At 59.9% G+C, this 19,187-nt stretch overlaps 1 protein-coding gene across 1 annotated transcript in view; it reads right to left on the reverse strand.

Annotated features, from left to right (window-relative positions):
• Positions 1-19,187, reverse strand: part of LOC133751072 (uncharacterized) — a 121,387-nt gene that overhangs the window by 52,255 nt on the left and 49,945 nt on the right. The window contains exons 28-38 of the mRNA XM_062180953.1: positions 18,782-18,962; positions 12,687-12,898; positions 11,567-11,755; positions 11,022-11,149; positions 10,020-10,182; positions 9,849-9,935; positions 7,625-7,762; positions 7,412-7,531; positions 6,272-6,364; positions 4,281-4,498; positions 1,461-1,654 (exon numbers count right to left, since the gene is read on the reverse strand). Of these exons, the coding sequence (XP_062036937.1) occupies positions 1,461-1,654; positions 4,281-4,498; positions 6,272-6,364; positions 7,412-7,531; positions 7,625-7,762; positions 9,849-9,935; positions 10,020-10,182; positions 11,022-11,149; positions 11,567-11,755; positions 12,687-12,898; positions 18,782-18,962 (1,723 nt within the window). The remainder of the gene's footprint in view (positions 1-1,460; positions 1,655-4,280; positions 4,499-6,271; positions 6,365-7,411; positions 7,532-7,624; positions 7,763-9,848; positions 9,936-10,019; positions 10,183-11,021; positions 11,150-11,566; positions 11,756-12,686; positions 12,899-18,781; positions 18,963-19,187) is intronic.

The following is a 19,187-nucleotide window of genomic DNA, read 5'->3' on the forward strand; positions in this document are numbered from 1 at the left end:
AGTCCAAGAGTAAGAGACTGTACGTGCTTATATTTACGTCTAACACGGTTGTGTCTATCATTGATTGTCTATCACAGAAAGACCCAGTAGAGGGATGTGAGAGTGAGGATACAGCTCATGTCCAGTGTTAGTCACCGATCAAGGTAGGCCCAGGGCCTTTGGGGATCTTGCTACTATTCCTGCACCTTTTTCTCTAAGCCCGCAATGAGGTCAAAATAGAAAGTGCTAGAAAGCATTTGCTTGGAAAACACTGCCGCCCACTCCCCCTCTCTGAGATGGACAGCGTCCATTAGCAGGTTAAAGGCCCTCCCAGGCCAGCGCCGTGGCTTAACAGGCTAATCCTCTGCCTTGCGGCACCGGCACACCGGGTTCTAGTCCCGGTTGGGGCGCTGGATTCTATCCCGGTTGCCCCTCTTCCAGGCCAGCTCTCTGCTATGGCCCGGGAAGGCAGTGGAGGATGGGCCCTGCACCCACATGGGAGACCAGGAGAAGCACCTGGCTCCTGGCTTTGGATCAGCGAGATGCGCTGGCGGCGGCGGCCATTGGAGGGTGAACCAACGGCAAAAAGGAAGACCTTTCTCTCTGTCTCTCTCACTATCCACTCTGCCCGTCAAAAAAAAAAAAAAGGCCCTCCCGAGTACTGCATAGGAAAATCATCCCAGGGTAGCACGTGGGAGGGGATTCGCCTCATCAGGGCACAAAGAGGAGCAACGTCCTTGACACAGGCAGGGAGTAGCAATGGCAGAGAGAAGCTGAGGTTCGACAGCCCTGGCCAGCCTGGGCAGCACCCTGGCCCATGCGGCTCAAACCACCGCCTCCTCCACCCTCAACCTCTCTTCCTGTGCACTGCCCAACCACAAGTTCTGCAACCCTGCAGCTTAGAACCAGTGCTGGCTAGAAACATCCAGCATGGCTGCAGGTTGTGTCCTGCAGGTCATTATAATAAAGTTACCATGGCTGACACTCCAACTCCCATGGTGCATCTGATGCCGTGACACTTCCAAGTGTCAAAAAGGGGGGGAGGGGGGCACAGAAATGGGCGGTACTGAAGCCCACCCACTTTGAACATTTAATGAAGCCCCACCCCAAAGTCACCTGCTTTGACTATTCAATGAGGCCCCACCCCAGACATCACCAGCCCCAGGTAGCAGAAAGGACAGCCCCAAGTCCTGCTGATGGCATCTCATTCACTCTGCTTGCCTGCTTGTATTCCTTGTTTGCTTTCACTTTAAATACACCTAGCGTTCCCACTCACCTTTGTCTGTCACTTCCTTGAATTCTGTCTCGTGTCGAGCCAGCAGCCCCCTGACAACAGCCCAGACCCCCTCTGTCCATAGCCACATGTGCTCATGCATGCGACCCTGGACCACAGCTCCAGCGGACGTGGGCAGAATGTAACCTGCCCCATGGCTCCACCGTCAGTGCGTGGCCACGGCCACTGCCAGCACCCCGGGCCTCACCCTCGCGCACTGTCTCCTTCCACTTCAGCGAGCCTTGGAGCCCCAGCAGGTGGGGCAGTGCCGCCCAGCCAGCCCCAGTGCGCTGGGCTTGGCCCTGCAGCGTCAGGACGTGGCCTCCCCGTGGGTCCTCAGATGCCCGGAGCAGCAGCTGCGCCGTGTCCTGGTCCAGCAGAGCCCTGGAAAGCAGCCAGATCCTGGGGAGACAAGGGGGCAGGGGTGATGGGTGGCACCAGCCCTGAGGGAGTGGGCCAGGCCTGGGGTGGTTCCGGAGCCCACTGTGGAGACCAGAGCCAGGCCCTCCCCACCGGGCCCTCCGCCCTCAGGGAGGCAGTGCAGGGAGGGGGTGAAGGTCACAGACTCGCATGGCCCAGTAACCTAGCTTGAACCCCCAGGGGGCCCACTCACTACCTGTGTGACCCTGGGCAAGCACATAACCTCTGTGGGCTTACGCATCTTCTTCAGTATAGTGGGCGACAAAATGGAGACCCCGGCGCTGAGCTGACCCTGACGCACTAAACACGCGTGACAGCTGTCTGTCCAGCCGGGCACTCCCCTCCACACCCTGTTTGTTGTGGGACTTTGCCACTCTCCATTCAACGGTGTGGACCCAGGGCTGGCGCTGTTGTGTAACGGGTAAAGCTGCCGTCTGCAGTGCTGGCATCCCATATGGGTACCGCTTCGAGTCCCGGATGCCCCACTTCCAATCCGGCTCTCTGCTACGGCCTGGGAAAGCAGCAGGGGATGGAACAAGTACCTGGGCCCCTGCACCCATGTGGGAGACCTGGAAGAAGCTCCTGGCTTCTGGATTTGGCCTGGCCCAGCCCCAGATGTTATGGCCATTTGGAGAGTGAACCCTTCAATGGAAGACCTTTCTGTCTTTTAAATAAAAAAATAAATCTTAAAAAAAAAAAAAACCAGCAGCAGCACAGGGCCCTGCTATCCTGAGACCTTGCAGGGCGAAGCAGCCTGAGCACCCACGGGGGCCCGTGGAGGAGCGCTGGGGCCAGGCAAGGGAGGGGGGCCAGCACGGGCTTCCCAGCCCATGCCCACGCCCGCCTGAGCACTGGTTCAGACACGAAGGGACTTGGGAGCCCCAGAGAAAGGCCCTGAGTGGAGCCGCTCACAGCAGAACCACCCCACGCAGCCCCGGCTGAGGTCCTGACCCCCAGAATCCAGAGCAAACCCAACAGCAGATACGTTCATGAGCGTGCTCCGAGAAGCACCCTTAGGTGCACTGCCCGGCCAGAGGCCGACCAGTGTTTCTGCAAGGGACGCGCAGAGACACCAGCTGAGAAGCCTGCTGTGCCGGGTGAGGGTTTCCCGCACCCCACGGTGTCCACGTCTGACCCTGGGGGAGATGCTTCCCCGGGCCAGCACCAGCACCAGACGGCACCAGCCGGGCGTGCCGGGGTGTGTGCTCCCTTAAGGCCCCTACAAATAATCCCACTGGTTGGCCTCTCTTTTTGCATTGCTACGAGGAAGCTCAGAGCCAAATATTCTGCTCCACTCCAACAAAGAAAGGGACTTCATGGCTTCCGCTTTGTTTCCTGATGTCCGATTTATTGTCTTCAACCTTCTCTCTGGTTCCCCCCCTTTTTTTTTTAAATCCAGAACAAGCTATGCACACTACAACCAGTAGGGCTAACACCGGCCCACTACTTGTGCTTATAAATAAAGTTTTATTGAAACACAGCCATGCTCACTCGCATTTATGAGTTATCTCCCCTGTGCTGTGCTACCCTGGCAGAGATGCGCAGTCGGCACAGAGACCGCCCGGCCCATAGAGGGGAAAGTATTTGCCATCTGGTCCTCTCTGGAATTCTGCCAGCTCCTGACTTGGAGCAAGCTGCCTCACATGCTTCTTCAGCTGGGGATGAGGAAGGGCAAGTGGACAGGCAGGTGGACAGAGGGACAAGATCGCCTACAGCCGGGGGTCTCAAGTCCATCCAAGAGTGGGAAAAAGGCCGGGATGGCAGAAGCCACTTATAACGGGGGGCGTAGGGCTGGGGGGAGTGCTGGGACCCTGGGACACAGCACACACTTGGTCTCTGCCCCCTGCTGCTCACACAGAGCCCCTCCCCCGGCAATTTCCAGATGACACGAGCGCCTTTGGTCCCAAGGGGGCGCCCCTTCCAAAAAGACCAGGCTGTCATCAGACACTCGCTACCTTCAGCCCAGCCCCACCCTCCGAGTGGGTGCTGAAGCCACTGTACAAACCCGCGACTGTCGGGGCCCCAGGAGCTCCGGCAGGGTGCAGATCCCACAAGGGCGGCGTGCCCAGGAAGGCCTGGGAGCTGCCCGCCTCCTCCCCCCGGAACATGGCCCCGGCCACCTCTGCCATCGGCTCTCCCCAAGCTGCACCCCGTGAGAGCGAAGGGGTGGGAGGTTCATGCACGGGTGGCAGCCAGGGGCCTGTGTCAGAGCAGGGGTTGGGGGGATCTGCAGCCCTCCAGGGCCACGCTGGCATCCGCCACAGAACACAGAGCTCCCGGGTGCAAAGTGCCCCCCCCCACCAGTCAGCACCTGTGCAGGACCGACCATCCTATCACACGTGAGGACTACTGTGTAGCGCTAACGTGTGCAGCGCCGCCCGGAGGTACACCACTGTATCCATGGGTCAGCCCCTACGCCAGGTGTTACTGAGGTCTTTCGTCGAGAACGAACACTCTCCCAACAATGAAAATGCAAATAAATAAAAGTAAAAACAGAAAACAGGACACCATCCCCCGAACCTGCCCCTCAACGCCTTACAGGGAGGAAGGCGCAGCTGGGTGACCGGGGCTGGGTCCCCGGACGGCCACGCCGCGTGGGCACCGTTACCTTGTGGGGGTGATTCTGCCAGACAGCTGCAGCCGCACAGCCCTGGGGGCTCTGAGTGCCGCCTGGCGCAGGAGGACAGCCACGTCCCCGCCCCGGCCGCTTCTCCGGGCGGCCAGACTCCCGGCGGCCTCCAGCAGAAGTAGCTCGTGGCCCGACGCGTGCACGGCCAGGGACACGTTGAGGCTGCGCTCCCTGTGGCGCCCGGCAGCCACCTGCACCTGCAAGGAGGCACGGCACGGCTCAGGAGTGGGGTGCGGTGGGAAGGGACTCTGGGGGGCCCCCTCTTCCAGGATGCACTCCTGGGCCTGCCCTGAACCCCCACCAAGCCTAGCAGAGAGCAAGCAGGAAGAGAAACCAGAGAGAGGACAGGCCGGAGACAGCCTCCCTGGCCCCAGGTCCCCGCCCACAGGTGAAGTGGGAGCCTCCATGCCACAAATGGGGAGACCGAAGCAGCCAGGCACACAGCACCTGGGCCACGCGGGCCTGCCCGGCTCTCAAATGGGCACTGGTGCCAGAAGCCAAGGACCCTCTGTGAAAGGAGGCCCCAGCAAAGGCCCCGGGCCCTGCCTCCCTTGCTCTGGGCCTCGGTTTCCCCTCCTGCAAGAAAGGTGCTGGCTCAGCCCCCAGAGCTCTCACACCAGCCTGCGCATCAGGATTACCCAGGAAGCTTTGAGAGGCACTTCTGGTCCCCCTTAGGAGACTGCGGGACAGGCACACATGGGGGGATTATTCAGCAATGACCTGCCAGGGCCGGCGCTGTGGCTTAAGCAGGTTAAACCTCCACCTGCAGCGCTGGCATCCGTGTGAGCGCCGGTTCGAGTCCCAGCTGCTTCACTTTTTTTTTTTTTAGATTTTTTTTTATTTATTTGATAGAGTTATAGACAGTGAGATGGAGAGACAGAGAGAAAGGCTTCCATCCACTGGTTCACTCCCCAGATGGCCACAAACCACCAGAGCTGTGCCGATCCGAAGCCAGGTGCTTCCTCCAGGTCTCCCACACAGGTGCAGGGGCCCAAGCATCTGGGCCATCTTCTTACTGCTTTCCCAGGCCATAGCAGAGAGCTGATCAGAAGAGGAGCAGCCAGGACTGAAACCGGCACTCATATGGGATATTGGCAACGCAGGTGGAGGGTTAACCTACTGTGCCACAGCGCTGGCCCAGGCTCCACTTCTGACCCAGCTCCCCACTAATCGCCTGGGAAAGCAGTGGAAGATGGCCCAAGCGCTTGGACCCCCACAGCTGCACAGGAGACCCTGAAGAAGCTCCTGGCTTTGGATCGGTCCAGCTCCAGCTGTTGCAGCCATTTGGGGAGTGAACCAGCGGATGGAAGCCTTCTCTGTCTCTGTTTGTACTCTGCCTCTCAAATAAATAAAATATCTTTAAAAAAAAAAAAAAAGAGAGAGAGAGAACTGCCATCATAGCAACAGTTGGCCACGCCCCTCTTCTGCCCACACCACCCCTGCCCCAGTCCCACGCGTGCACCTCCCGCCGCCTGCTCGACGAAGCAGCAAACACGCAGCCCCATCTCCTGGCTAGCAGAAGGGAGGCTCGGTGAGTGGGGCTAACACAGCCGGGAGCAGGGGCGCTGGGGACTGCACTTGAACTTCTGCATTTGCAAACGTTTCCAGGAAACAGGGCAGCAGAACCCGGGGCCTCCCACGTGCATCTTTCTCCGCCCTTTATTTCCTCCTAGGGGGAAACCCTCGAGGGTCCCCAGCCCACACTCCGCACTCTGAAAAACCACAGGCTTTCCCCAACCCCCCAAGCGGGAGACGCTGTGGCTCTCCATCTGCAAGGGGAAGGGCAATCCATGCCCCCAGGACTTCCAAACCCTTCTCCCCCAGACAAGAGTTCCTGACCCACAGGGGCTGCCTGGCTCAGCACCCCGAGTGCGGCCCCGTCCACTGCCTCCCCCCACCCCCCTGCCCAGCGAGCAGCCCCTCGGCAGCCAGTCACACCCACCCCCGAGGGAGCACCATGCCGTCCACACCTCTAAGTCTGCAGGAGCCGCGGGGGCCTGGGGATGGCTGAGCTGGAAGACAGCTGCGCAGTGGGAGTCAGACCCGGTCAGCCGGACGGACACCTGCTGGGGGTGGGGGTGGGGGAGGAAGGGGCTTCTGGGGGAGTTGGGAGCGAACTCCTGCCGCTGGGAGGCAGCCGGCTGGGCACTGAGCAGTGACAAGCACCTGGCGTGTGCCCCTATCTCAGCGCCAGAAACCTCCACCCTCCCGACAGCCTCAGCCCTAAAGCCCATGGAGGAGACCCAGACGTAGGATTGGGGCGACGCTCAGGGAGCACCCCCAACCACTTCCCCTGATGTCATGGCACTGGCTCAGGCAGCCACCTGCTTCCAACCTTGACTATGACCCAGACCCCATGCCACGGCCCTGACAGTGGTCACCGCCTTCAGTGCCACTCGGTCTACCGCTCCGTGAGCAAACCTGAGGCTTGAGGGTCACGTGGGTCACCCAAGGTCCTGCAGCAGCTGAGCCAGGCCTTGAACTTGAACGTGCAGGAAGCAAAACATCCAGACAGATGGAAAGCTGCTTACAGACAGGAAGGGAGACGGAGTCCCCTCTGCTCCCCTAGTGGCTCTCACGGAGCACGGCACCAGCGAGACGTGTCCCATGTGCAGCAGTGGCTCTCACGGAGCACGGCACCAGCGAGACATGTCCCACGCACAGTGAGTGACAATGGACACATGAACCTAGGGCGCTGCCACGTATTCTGCAAACCACACTTCCAGCTGAAACTACACTTCCCAGCACCCTTTGCAGCTCTGCAGGGCTGTGATGAGCTCTGGCCAGAATGGGGGGCCGGGGTGACAGGTGTGCCTCAGGGCCTGGCCCCTAAAACCCTCCACTTTCTCTTCTCCCATCTGCCAGTGGGGGCAGGGCCCCAACAAGGGAAGCCCGGATCCTTGTGACTGCGTGGAGCAGAGCCACACTGAACCACGGCGGACTTCCACGGACAAGCCGGCCCTGGCTGGCGACGCCCTGGGCGCATCCTGACTGCCCCCGTGCCCACAGCCAGGACAAAGGCCGCACTGCTGGCTCTCCAGCGCCCGCCTCGGCCGTCCCGAATTCAAACCCCTCATCCCTCAGTGAGGGAGCGAGTGCAGCCTCCCGACCTGGGACGCAGCGCTGTGGTTGATGGCAGCTTGGGCTCCAAAGCTGAAGTCGAACGCTCCTCGGGGCCTCCGACGGTAAACCACATCCCCATTCAAGCTGAGGGTCCGGGGGAGCCTCGGCTGTGAAGAGACAAACAGCACCGTTAACGCCCACCCCAGCCAGGCTCTACTTGGAGGGCACTAGCCGCCGACAGCACAGCCTGGGACAGGTACCTGGCAGGACTGGGCCACGTCCAAGGCCAGGCTGTGCCGGATTTCCTCGCGCTCAGATCCGTCGCGGAGCAAACCCTTCACGTGCAATACAACCTTCCGGTGCACCTGGACAGTGGCCTCGACCTCCTTGTTCTTATCCTGAGAGAACGAGAGCCAGGGGCACACAGAGGTCACCTCCCACCCCCATGCGCATGCAGAGGCCACCTGAGGATCACAGCAGTCAGAACGAGGTGAGCCCAGGTGAATGGGGAAAGCGTGGTGCACACTCTTCCACCCGCACGGCAGGAAATGGGGCAGGTGTGCCTGGGGCCTTGGGGACCGGGATGGTCCCCTCCAGTGCTCACGGGTGGGGCAAGCCTGGGTGCCTGTGTCTCAACCCAGGGGATATGTCTATCTTGTTTGCTGCTGTCTTCCTAACACTGTGCTAGGTTCCTGTGTATAGCAGGTGCTCAGTAAATATTTGGACAAGGGCAGAATCCCTGTTGTAGCCTGAGACCCCCAGGTCAAAGCCGGGCTGCAGCGCACCAAATGTCTAACTCATGGTGCAGACCCCCTAAGGGCATCCATGCCCTAACCCCCTCAATCCTCTAGCCAGTGACCTTCCACAGCACAAGGGACTCTACAGACCAGATGGGGCTAAGGCCCCTGGGCCAGTGAAGGCAGCCTGGGTTATTCAGAGGACCCCATGAGCCCACAGGGGCCCTCAGAGGAAGCTGAAGGTCAGGGTCAAGGTCGGAGATCAGAAGATGCTGTTCTGTGGGCCCTGAGGGCGGTGGAGGGGCCAAGGGGTACCAGCGGCTTCTAGAAGCTGGGAAAGGTGAGGGCAAGGATGGCACCTGCTGGCTCGGGGACTTCAGCCCAGTGAGGCTCGCAGGGGACTTGCAGCCTGCAGACCTGTAAGGTGAATCCGCAGGTCGCAGCTGCCCCCAGCCCCCACATCCTCACCCAGCACCCGTGCAGCGGTCACCTCGTTCCTGGAGGTCATGCCTTCCCAATCCACTGGCAGAGCCAGCCATGGGCAGAGAGCGTGTGGCCCACACGGCCTCCCAGGGTTACCACTCCAGCCCCTTACACGATGAGCCTGCTGACCCCGGCTCTGGGTCACTGTACACCATGGGTGTCAAACAGCACTCAGGCAGAAGCTACTCATTAGGCTCCTGCTGTATACCAGGCCCTGTGGCTACAGTGGGAAAGCAGACCAAATCTATTGGGAAGAGAGCAGCAGAGGCCAGCGCCGTGGCTTAACAGGCTAATCCTCCGCCTTGCAGCGCCGGCACACCGGGTTCTAGTCCCGGTCGGGGCGCCGGATTCTGTCCCGGTTGCCCCTCTTCCAGACTAGCTCTCTGCTATGGCCCGGGAAGGCAGTGGAGGATGGCCCAAGTCCTTGGGCCCTACACCCGCATGGGAGACCAGGAGAAGCACCTGGCTCCTGGCTTCGGATCAGCGAGATGCGCCAGCCACAGCGGCCATTGGAGGGTGAACCAATGGCAAAAAGGAAGACCTTTCTCTCTGTCTCTCTCACTATCCACTCTGCCTGTCAAAAAATAAATAAATAAATAGAGAGCAGCAGAGGAGACAGCGACCAACCAACTCACACAAACGCACAAGGGGGACTTGCGGAACATGCCGGAAGCCCAAGGCCCAGGGTACCAAGCAGCCAGAAGAGGGCACGTGTGTGTGTGTGTGTATGTGTGGGTGGGGGTGGGGGTATGGGTGTGTGTGGGTGTGTGTGTTGGTATAGGTGTGGGTGGGTGTTCATGTGTGTGTGTTGGTGTGTGTGTGTGTGTGGGTGGGTGGGTGTTCATGTGTGTATGTTTATGTGTGTGGGTGGGGGGGTGTCTGGGCTCTGGGAAAGCATCCAGGAGACACGAGGCTCGCGTTTGACCCTACATGATGAGTAGAAGGGATGGTGGCAGCAAGTGGAAGGAGAAGGCACAGACACAGAACATGCAAAGGTCCTGGTGCAGCAAAGACCCAGGCCAGCAGAGGAAAAAGGGCTGGACGAAGTGGACATGGGCAGCGGGGGTGGGGGGACAGGGTTCCCAAGACCAGAAGGATTGGGGTCGTTCTCCCGAGAGAGTTGTTCGGCACGGGCGAGGTGTGAGCACGCTGGCCTGCAACACAGCCCCCTGGCTGTCCACAGCTTGGAGGTGGGAGGACGCATGGCCCGCCCAGATGAGAGGCAGCAGCAACTTGAGCGGCGGCAGCTGAGCCTCTCACTCACCGTGTGCTGACTCCACGTAACCACGCAGCCCTCCAGGTCCCTGGGGATGGCTGCACCGTCATATGGGTGGGTCAGGCCCGCACAGACCTGGGGGACAATCACACACATGTGCATGGACGGCTCGGGAGCAGAGGGGGAACCCCCGCCCGGCGGCCCCCAGGAGCCACTCACATAGGGGTGTCCGGCCTGGCGGCCCAGGACCACGGTCTGTAGCATCTCCTCCCGGCCGTGCAGCACGAGCCTGGTCTCCAGGGAGTAGCGCTGCTGGCGCTCGTCCACCGTGAACACCTCCTGCACCAGGAGGCTCCGCGGGACAGGCAGGTGCCAGGAGTGCCTGGTCGGCAGAGGGGCAGACAGCTGGGGCCGCCACAGCCGCAGGCAAAGCTGGGACAGCCCTGGGCCGCGCACTCAGACCGGGCCCGGCACGGCCAAGGCGCAGTCGCCAGGAGCGAGGCCCAGCAGCAGCCCTGCACCCTACGGTCGCGCCGCTCGCCTCTCTGCTGGCCAAAACGGGTGCAGCCGGAACCCGAGAGACCGGCAAATGGGGCCAGACTCCAACCTGGCCTTTCAGTGGCCGCATGACCTTGGGCAAAGGACTCCATCAGCTTCTCTGTGCCTCAGTTTTCCCCATCTGTAAAATGGGCGGTGGTCCCGTCCCTCTTGCTCCCTACTGTTTTCCACAAGCCCGAGAGACGGCGTGGCACAGCGCAGCTGCTCATTAGAAAAAGCAAAGCACACGCAGGCGAGAACCCCGCCAGCAACAGCTGCTGGGACATTTCTGTTACTGGGGCCATCGCCAAGGCCACACGGCAGGTGTCCACAGCCTGGAGGCCAAGATGGGCCCGTGTGATTCCACCCTCATGCTGTCCCCCGTGTGCCAACAGCCGTGCCCCTAAGGAGTGAGAAGACCCCTGGAGCTGCCTTCAGGCTGGGGCGATGAGGCCCCTACTCCTGCTCCCACGGCAGCCACCTGACGGTGGGTCTGGGGACATGGGGCCTGCACGGGCAGTGGCTTTGCCTGGGGCTCTGGGTTCCGTCTGGGCCCCAGCAGAGCAGCAGGGCCCCTCCGGGCAGCTCTGCACACCCTGCGCCCTGCACGCAGGCCCCGCGGAGCCCTGGGCAGCCACCACATCTGAGCAGGATTGGCCTGGGGCGGGTGGGGGGCACACGCACCTGAGGACCAGCGACCCCCGCTTCTGGTAGAGCTCCCTGCTGTGCTGCACCTCCTCCAGCTCGCCCTCTACCTGCAGGCCCCGAGCGCCCGGCCCCAGGGCTGCCAGCGACACCTGCGTCTTTGGGGGCTACAAGAGGGCCAGGCTGAAGCAACAGGAGGTGGCAGGGACCAGGCTGCCACGCCCCTTCCTGCCTTCAAGGGGTGGGGACAGGGAGGCAGAGGGACAAGGGGACAAGGGGCAGCTCCCCACCGCCCCCAAAACAACAGCTCAACCAGGCTCCAGCCACCACCAGATTGGACCTCCAGACCCCAGGGCGTGTGTCCAGCCTGAGCCACGCCTGGGCTGGGAACACAGGCCTGGGCTTCCTGGTTTGAGAAATCTATGGTTCGCTCCAGGGTCTGAGCTAATGTGACTTGGGAGCATTTCACAAACCCAGAAACTGGGGCATGAAACCCCTTCTTGTTCCAGGCAGGGGTACTGGGGACCCAGGTAAGGGGTAGGGGGCTCGGGGTCGGCCGGCTGCACAGCCCGCCAGACGCCTACCCCCCGCGTGTGTCTGTAGGCCGCCGTGAGGTTGAGCTCACGCCGGGGGCCCTTCACCCAGCAGTGAAGGAGCTTCCGGTCCTGGCTGTCCTCGGCGTGGATCTCACTCCGCACTGCCCCAACCCAGGCCGACTCAAGTTCACTCCAGCTGCGGAAAAGGCTGGGTGCCAAGCTTGTCACCGTGGAAACCTGCAAAGAGGAAGAAGAGGGTGACCAAGGCCTTGCACGGCCCCTTTCCTCCACCCAGAATGCCCATTCATCTCGTTCCTCCTTGATGAACTCCTACTCATCCCTCAAAACCCTCTATGCCCTCTCCATGAAGTGCACCCTGATTGGCGCAGGTGAGCTTGGTCATTACAGGGCCTTGAGGAAAGAAGACAAGCATCCTCACCCAAGCCCTGAAGGACCAAACTTCTTTTTCTTCCCTCTTCCTCCGTCTAAGCAGAGACCCTGACCTCCCGTCCTCTGCAGAGCCCTGGAAGAGCTGGGGGAGACTCTGGCCTCTCCTGGGGCTGGGGGAGGCAGAGCACGCGTGGCCACCACACTGTCCCCGTATTCACACAGCCCTCTCACCCACCTGTCCTGCCGTCTGCGTGCCACACTGCTACTCCTCACACACCCTGAGATCCCCGGGAGCACCCCTCTGCCCGGTCCCCACCCTGGAGACACCCAGCCTCAGCGCTGCCCCCTGATGGGCCCCTCCCCTGTGTCCACACATTGCCCCAAGGCAGGGAGGCAGCCATGTGCAGGCCCTGGGGCAGGATCTGCGGGCAACGGGGCCGGTTCTGGGCCCATCCCTGTCGCACTCCTGCCCAGCATGGGCCAGACTGCCAGTCTCCACCCTGATTTTAGCAAAAGCCTAACCTCCACCTTTCTCCGAGCGAGCATCCCACCTGCCTATGGATTTGACGTCATCAGTGCCAAGCAAGTATACAGGCAATCTAGGCTCAACTTCCTTCTCCTGAATTCACAATGAACCCCATGGCTGGAAACGCAGGATGGGCCACACATCGTCCTTCTGTGGCCTGGTGTGGCCTACAGCCTCTGGCTCCCCTATGCACAGGAGGATCCCAAGGGCAGCCAATGGCAAGGGAGCAGGGGTGTGCCCAACACTGCCTACCCGGAGGTGGACGGTGGTCCCAGTGGAGACCTTGATCTTGGCCTCCTGGTCTCGCCCCTGGCTCCTGCAGGCCACGCTGACAACCAGGTCCTTGAGGGTCCAGGCCTTGCCCAGCGTCAGCTCCAGGGCTGACTGGAACACGGCTCGCTGCGGCCAGTACAGTCTGTGAGCCGCAGAGACGGCCAGCCACGGACTCTGCAGGTTCCAGGCTCCTGTGAGGGAGGGAGGAAATGCTGGCTGAGGACCAGGAAGCGAGCTTCCGGCAGGCAGCAGGAGGCCCCTGCTGCCTCACCACAGCCCTGAGGGGCAATTGCCAACGCAGAATGACCAAGTGGGCATCAGGGAACTTTCTAGAACTTTCTAGAACCCTTTCAGAACATACACAAGGGCCTTGTACGGACTGCTGCATTTCACTCTAGGAAATCGCCTATGCATCCGTCATCTGCAAAATGGGTGTAACGGGCACTGACACTGCGGGTAAAGCCGCCTCCTGCAGCACCAGTTCGAGTCCCGGTGGCTCCACTTTTTTTTTTTTTTTTTTTTTTTACAGGCAGAGTGGACAGCGAGAGAGAGAGACAAAGAGAAAGGTCTTCCTTTTGCCATTGGTTCACCCTCCAATGGCTGCTGCGGCTGGCGCACCGCGCTGATCCGATGGCAGAAGCCTGGTGCTTCTCCTGGTCTCCCATGGGGTGCGGGGCCCAAGCACTTGGGCCATCCTCCACTGCACTCCCTGGCCACAGCAGAGAGCTGGCCTGGAAGAGGGGCAACCGGGACAGAATCCGGTGCCCCAACCAGGACTAGAACCCAGTGTGCCGGTGCCGCAAGGCGGAGGATTAGCCTAGTGAGCCGCGGCGCAGGCCAGGCGGCGGCTCCACTTCTGACCCAGCTCCCTGCTAATGCGCCTGGGAAGGCAGTGGAGGACGGCCCCAGTGCTTGGGCTCCAGCCACGCACGTGCGAGACCAGGATGGAGTTTCTGGCTCCTGCCCTTGGCCTGGCCCTGGTCCAGCCCCAGCTGCTGTGGGTATCCGGGGAGTGGACCAGCAGGTGCAAAATCTGTCTCTGTCACTCTGCCTCTCAAATGTACGCAAGAATGAGCGAACAAACAGAAAATAAATCTTTGAAGCAGACGTTCGGCACAGCCTCAGCCCCTCCACAGCCGGCTGAGCGGCTGCCGCATACGGCGGTGAGCCAGCGAGCACTGCCGCCGTCACGGAGCCTGCAGCCGGGGGCTCCCAGGGACAGGGAGGGACCTGCCTGCACACACGCAGACACACACATATACACGCATGCACACACATACACTCATACACATACACACACATACACACATACACACTCATACACATGCATACACATACACACATACTGCGCACACATGCGCACGTACACACACTCATACACATACACACATGTACACATACACACGTGTGCACACATACACATATACACATGCATGCACACACACTCATACACATACACACGCGCGCGCACATACACACACACTCATACACACGCGCGCGCACACACACCCACAGTGAGACCAAGCACAGACCGCTGAGGCCTGGGAAGCCAAATAACAAGAGCATTCTGTGAAGACCGGGCAGGGCAGAGAACTGAACCAAAGATTCATTCACGCACGCATTCGTCTGAAAACAGAGAGAGGGAGAGAAGGAGAGGGGGAAAAAGAAAGAGACAGAGATCTCTCATCCTTTGTATCACTCCTCAAATGCCCACAGCAGCTGGGGCTGAGCCAGGCCCAAGCCAGGAAGCAGAGCCCCGAATGGATCCCCACGTGGGTGGCAGGGGCCCAAGTACCTGAGCCACCTTCTGCACGTCCCAGGGTCGTAAGAGGGAACTGGTTTGCATACAGAAGAGTCAGGACTTGAACCAGAGACTCCCAACATGGAATGCAGTCACTCCCACCAACGGCTTAACCCACACAGCCACAACACCCGCCCCTAGATAAAAACCAAACTGGGGGCTGGCACTGTGGTGTAGCAGGTAAAGCCACCACCTGTGGTGCCAGCATCCCATATGGGCCCTGGTTCAGGTCCCAGCTGCTCCACTTCTGACCCAGCTCTCTGCTAAATGGCCTGGGAAAGCAGTGGAAGATGGCCCAAGTCCTCAGGCCCCTGCACTGTGTGGGAGACCTGGAAGAAGCTCCTGGCTCCTGGCTCCAGATTGGCACAGCTCTGGCCATTGCGGCCAGTTGGGGAGTGAACCAGCAGATGGAAGACCTCCCTCTCTCTCTGCCTCTCCTTCTCCCTGTATAACTCTGACTTTCAAATAAATAAAATAAATCTTTTTAAAAGAAAACAGAACCAAACTGAAGACAAGTGGGAGTCAGTCCAAGGGCAGAACAGCCCAGCCCTGCCGGAGACAAGGGATTTACTGTCTGGGGAAACTGAGGCAGAGACACCGGGCACAGAGAGGGTCCTGCCGAGTGTGAAACAGGGACAGTTCCCTGCCCAGGTGCCGCCCCCCGCCCCCAGCAAACAGGAAGAGAGCTCCACTGAGGAGGCGGCGGCAGAGGAGGGCAAAGCAATCCACAGACCCGGACCCTGGGGGCCCAGGGAGAGCCAGCCCCTTCCCCGTCTCCGGCAGGGAAGCCCCCGTCAGCACCCAGAGAGCCTCCTTCCAAAACAGCTCGGAGCAGCTGACTGTTTTACTCCCACTTCATTCATGTTTATTGCACCGTGGTAAGGGTCTTATCTCACTTTTGGGATCCCAGCCGGGAGGGGGTGACCTCTGACCCCACAAAACATCTGGTTGCTTATGCTAAGCTTTATGAGAAAGGCTTTAGGGAGAAAAACTTAGGCGAAGCAAACTTCAAATTCGGTTCCAGAATATTAGATCCCAACTTTGCTACAGGGCTGATTTTAATTCCACCCTCGAGCCGACCGTGAGCACGCTCAGAACAGAGCCCCCTGTGTCGGAACAGGGTGTCCCACTCCCAGCAGCCGACCCAAGGGAAGCCCGTATCCAGGGCTCGTGTAGCACGCCAGCAAAGACGCCAACAGGAAATACAGACGCCGAAAGGAGAAACGCGAAGGGAACAGATAAAACCCCCGACAGTCTCCAACTTGCGCTCCCGGGAAAGCAAGAGGAGATGCCGTACCCGCAGGGCAGAACAGGCCAGGAGCAGAATTCGCAGGAGCCAGGGCGCCTGAACACGCCACAGTCGAAACCGAGATGCCGGCAGAAGGACGGACGGACAGCGGAGGAATTCCGCCCCAAAGCAGCGAGCAGGACCACACGAGAGCAAAGTAAGCGCCCGAGACTCGGCTTCTGCAGACCAGCGTCGGACCCACAGGCGTTCCAGGTTGTGGACAGACGGAACCGCCATAGAAACGGCTCCCAAAATCACCCTAAGGCCGAGACGGGCATCCCAGGGCCCAAGGCCCACCCCAGGGACACGTGAGGACACCAGGGACAGAGAGGCTCTGAGAATCCCTGGAGACAGAGAAGCGTGGCTGACAAACAGCCCGGAGCCTTCAAAACCCCCGGAAACCACCGCCTACCCAGAATGCTCCACTCCAAGCACCCAGGTGGGATGTGTTCATTTTCAACATTCAGGGTCTCACAACGCTGACATCGTCTTATGGGTCAGGCTGTGTCCTCCAAAAAGATCCGTCCTGGAGTTAGTCTCTGGCCCTGACCCCCATGACTGGGTCCGGGCTCTGGTGACCCTGGAGGGGGCAGCCCTTGCAATTGGTAGAACCAGAGGGAAATTGAGACCCAAAGACACACAAAGGAAGGATGGCTCATGACCAGAGAAGAACCAGCACCAACTGGAAGCTAGGAAAGGTTCTTTAAAAAAAATAAAAATAAAAAAAGATTTGAAATGCAGAGTGACAGAGAGAGGGACAGGGGACAGACAGACAGCGAGGTCTTCCATCCGCTGGGTCACTCCCCAAATGCCCACAGTGGCCAGAGCTGGGCCAATCCAAAGCCAGGAGCCAGGAGCTTCTTCCAGGTCTCCCATGTGGGTGCAGGGGCCCAAGCACCCAGGCCTTCTCCACTGCCCTCCCAGGCCATCAGCAGGGAGCTGGATCAGAAGTGCAGCAGCTGGGACTCTAACTGAGGCCCACGTGGGATGCTGGTGCTGCAGGAAGAGGTCCAACCCACTACGCCACAGTGCCGGCCCGGTGGGAAGGGTTCTAACCAGGGCCTCCCAGGGGACGTGGCCATGCTGACTCCCTGATTCCAGACTCCCACCTTCAGCCGATGTCAACAGCCACCTGGCATGTGGTCATTCTCACAGTAGACCTAGAGGACAGACCCCTTCCCCACAGCGTCCTCTCTGGAAGCTGCTGGAGGACTTGCTCCATCACAACCATGAGCCAAACCACAAAAGAGGACACAGGTACAAGAAACAGGGGCTGTGACCTGGAGGAAACGTCAAAGGTGGCCCCAGGACAACGGCCATGAACTGAGCTATGCTCCAAGAACAGTGTCTCTAAATACCAGAACCAATTCAAGCGGATACATCATCTGATATGCCTATCCATCCAGAGAACAGTGTTTCTCTGAAAATGCTGGGAGCCATTAACAAAAAGCAAATGGAAAACCAACCATGGAGAAAAGCAAAGGCAACGCTAACTCCAGGAAACACAAGAAGCCTTCAGCCCCGCTCACAGGTGCCTCGGCTATGAACGTGAGTCACGGTCTCTGTGAGTGGAGAACTGGCAGAACCTCATCTTCCGAGGGAATGGGAGGAAAAGGGTGCGTGTCACAGCAAGTCCTCGTCATCTGTAGTACCAGTTCTGCAGAGAGTGCCGAGACAGAAAACCCGAGACACAAGCATGACTGCGTACTAACGACGGGACGCCTTCACACCACTGACAAGGAGGGCAGCGCGGAAGAGGGTTTATAGAAGCCACCGACTAAAGCCAGATGGCGGGAAGACGCGAGGCAGAGACTTCGACTTTTTAAAGCTGAGTTTCAGAGCTCACCTTGGAGCAGAGATTAATATGTGAGCCCCCATGGGACCTCGTCCAGCTTCAACAACGCCCAGATCATGCCGCAGCCATTTTTTTTTTTTTAATTCATTTACTTATTTGAAAGGCACAGCTGCAGAGAGGCAGAGAGAGAGAGGTCTTCCATCCGCTGGTTCACTCCCCAGTTGGCCGCAGTGGCCAGAGCTGCGCTGATCAAAACCAGGAGCTTCCTCCAGGTCTCCCACGTGGGTGCAGGGGCCCAAGGACTTGGGCCATCTTCCACTGCTTTCCCAGGCCATAGCAGAGAGCTGGATCGGAAGTGGAGCAGCCAGGACTAGAAGCGGCGCCCATATGGGATGCTGGCGCCGCAGGGAGTGGCTTTATCAGCCATGCCACAGTGCCGGCCCCACTGCAGCTCACTTTTTAAATCATGCGCTACCTAGGTAAGAATAAAAACGAACTGGTGCCGCTGACTGGACACCCACATCCCGCGTCGGAGCACCTGGGATCAACCCCACCTCTGCTCCGATCCAGCCTCCTGCTAACACAATCCCTGGGAAGCAGCAGAGGACGGCCCAAGTGCCTGAGTCCCTGCCACCCACGTGGGAGACCCGGATGGAGTTCCAGGCTCCTGGTTTTGGCCCTGTCCAGTCATGGCTGTTGCAACCATTTGGGGAGTGGAACAGCAGATGGAAGATTTCTCTCTCTCTCTCTGTCTCTCTCACTTTATACCTGTCACTCAAGTTAATATTTTAAAAAAATTTAAAAAAGGAATTCAAGGCTAAGCTGTGGCAAATGTATTTTTCTAAGGTAAGAGAGCGTCTTCCAGGGAGCCCGAGCAGGTAGCTTCCAAGTCCTGGGCTACGTTTGGGGAATGCAACGCAGGCCTGTGGGGGCAGGGAGTACGGGCAATGGGGAGTCAGAGGGGAGACAGGCCCAGAGAGGGGGGCAGGGTCTCCGTGACGTGCATGTGAGTGGTAAGGCCAGGAAGTCAGGGCGTAACGGTAAGGGTCACAGACACACCAAGGTTCGAGCCCTGAGTCAGCCCAGCGAGCACAAGGAGAGGGTACCCAGGTAGGGGGCGTGGCTCAAGGAAAGGGGCAGAGGCCAGGGTCTCAGTCACTACCCGGGGAGACTCCCCAATGGGCACTTACCTTCCCACCTCCACAGGGCGGCCCGGGACGTGTCCGTCCACTGCCAGCCGGCCACAAAGGGCAGCCGGCCATTGAGCTGCACCTTCAGGTGGGTGCTGCTGTCCACATGGGGCTGGCGCAGGCTGGAGTGGGAGAGCTGCACACGGCCATCCAGCTGCCTGGCGGGCACCTGCAGCACAAACTGGAGAAGTCCCGCCCCCGGGACGCCCATCGGACCATGCCCCTCCCAGCAGACACACACACACACACACACACACACACTGGCTCCCGGCTCCAGCCCAGGGCACCCCTGCCCTTCCACCCCAGCCCCCCATGCACCATCTGCTCAGGAGAGGGAGGAAAGATCCGGCAGCCCAGGAGCCAGTGGACAAATGTGCTGGTCAACTGGACCACACAAAAATCTAAC

Source organism: Lepus europaeus, chromosome 21 (genome assembly GCF_033115175.1).
Source record: "Lepus europaeus isolate LE1 chromosome 21, mLepTim1.pri, whole genome shotgun sequence".
Classification (NCBI taxonomy): Eukaryota; Metazoa; Chordata; class Mammalia; order Lagomorpha; family Leporidae; genus Lepus; species Lepus europaeus.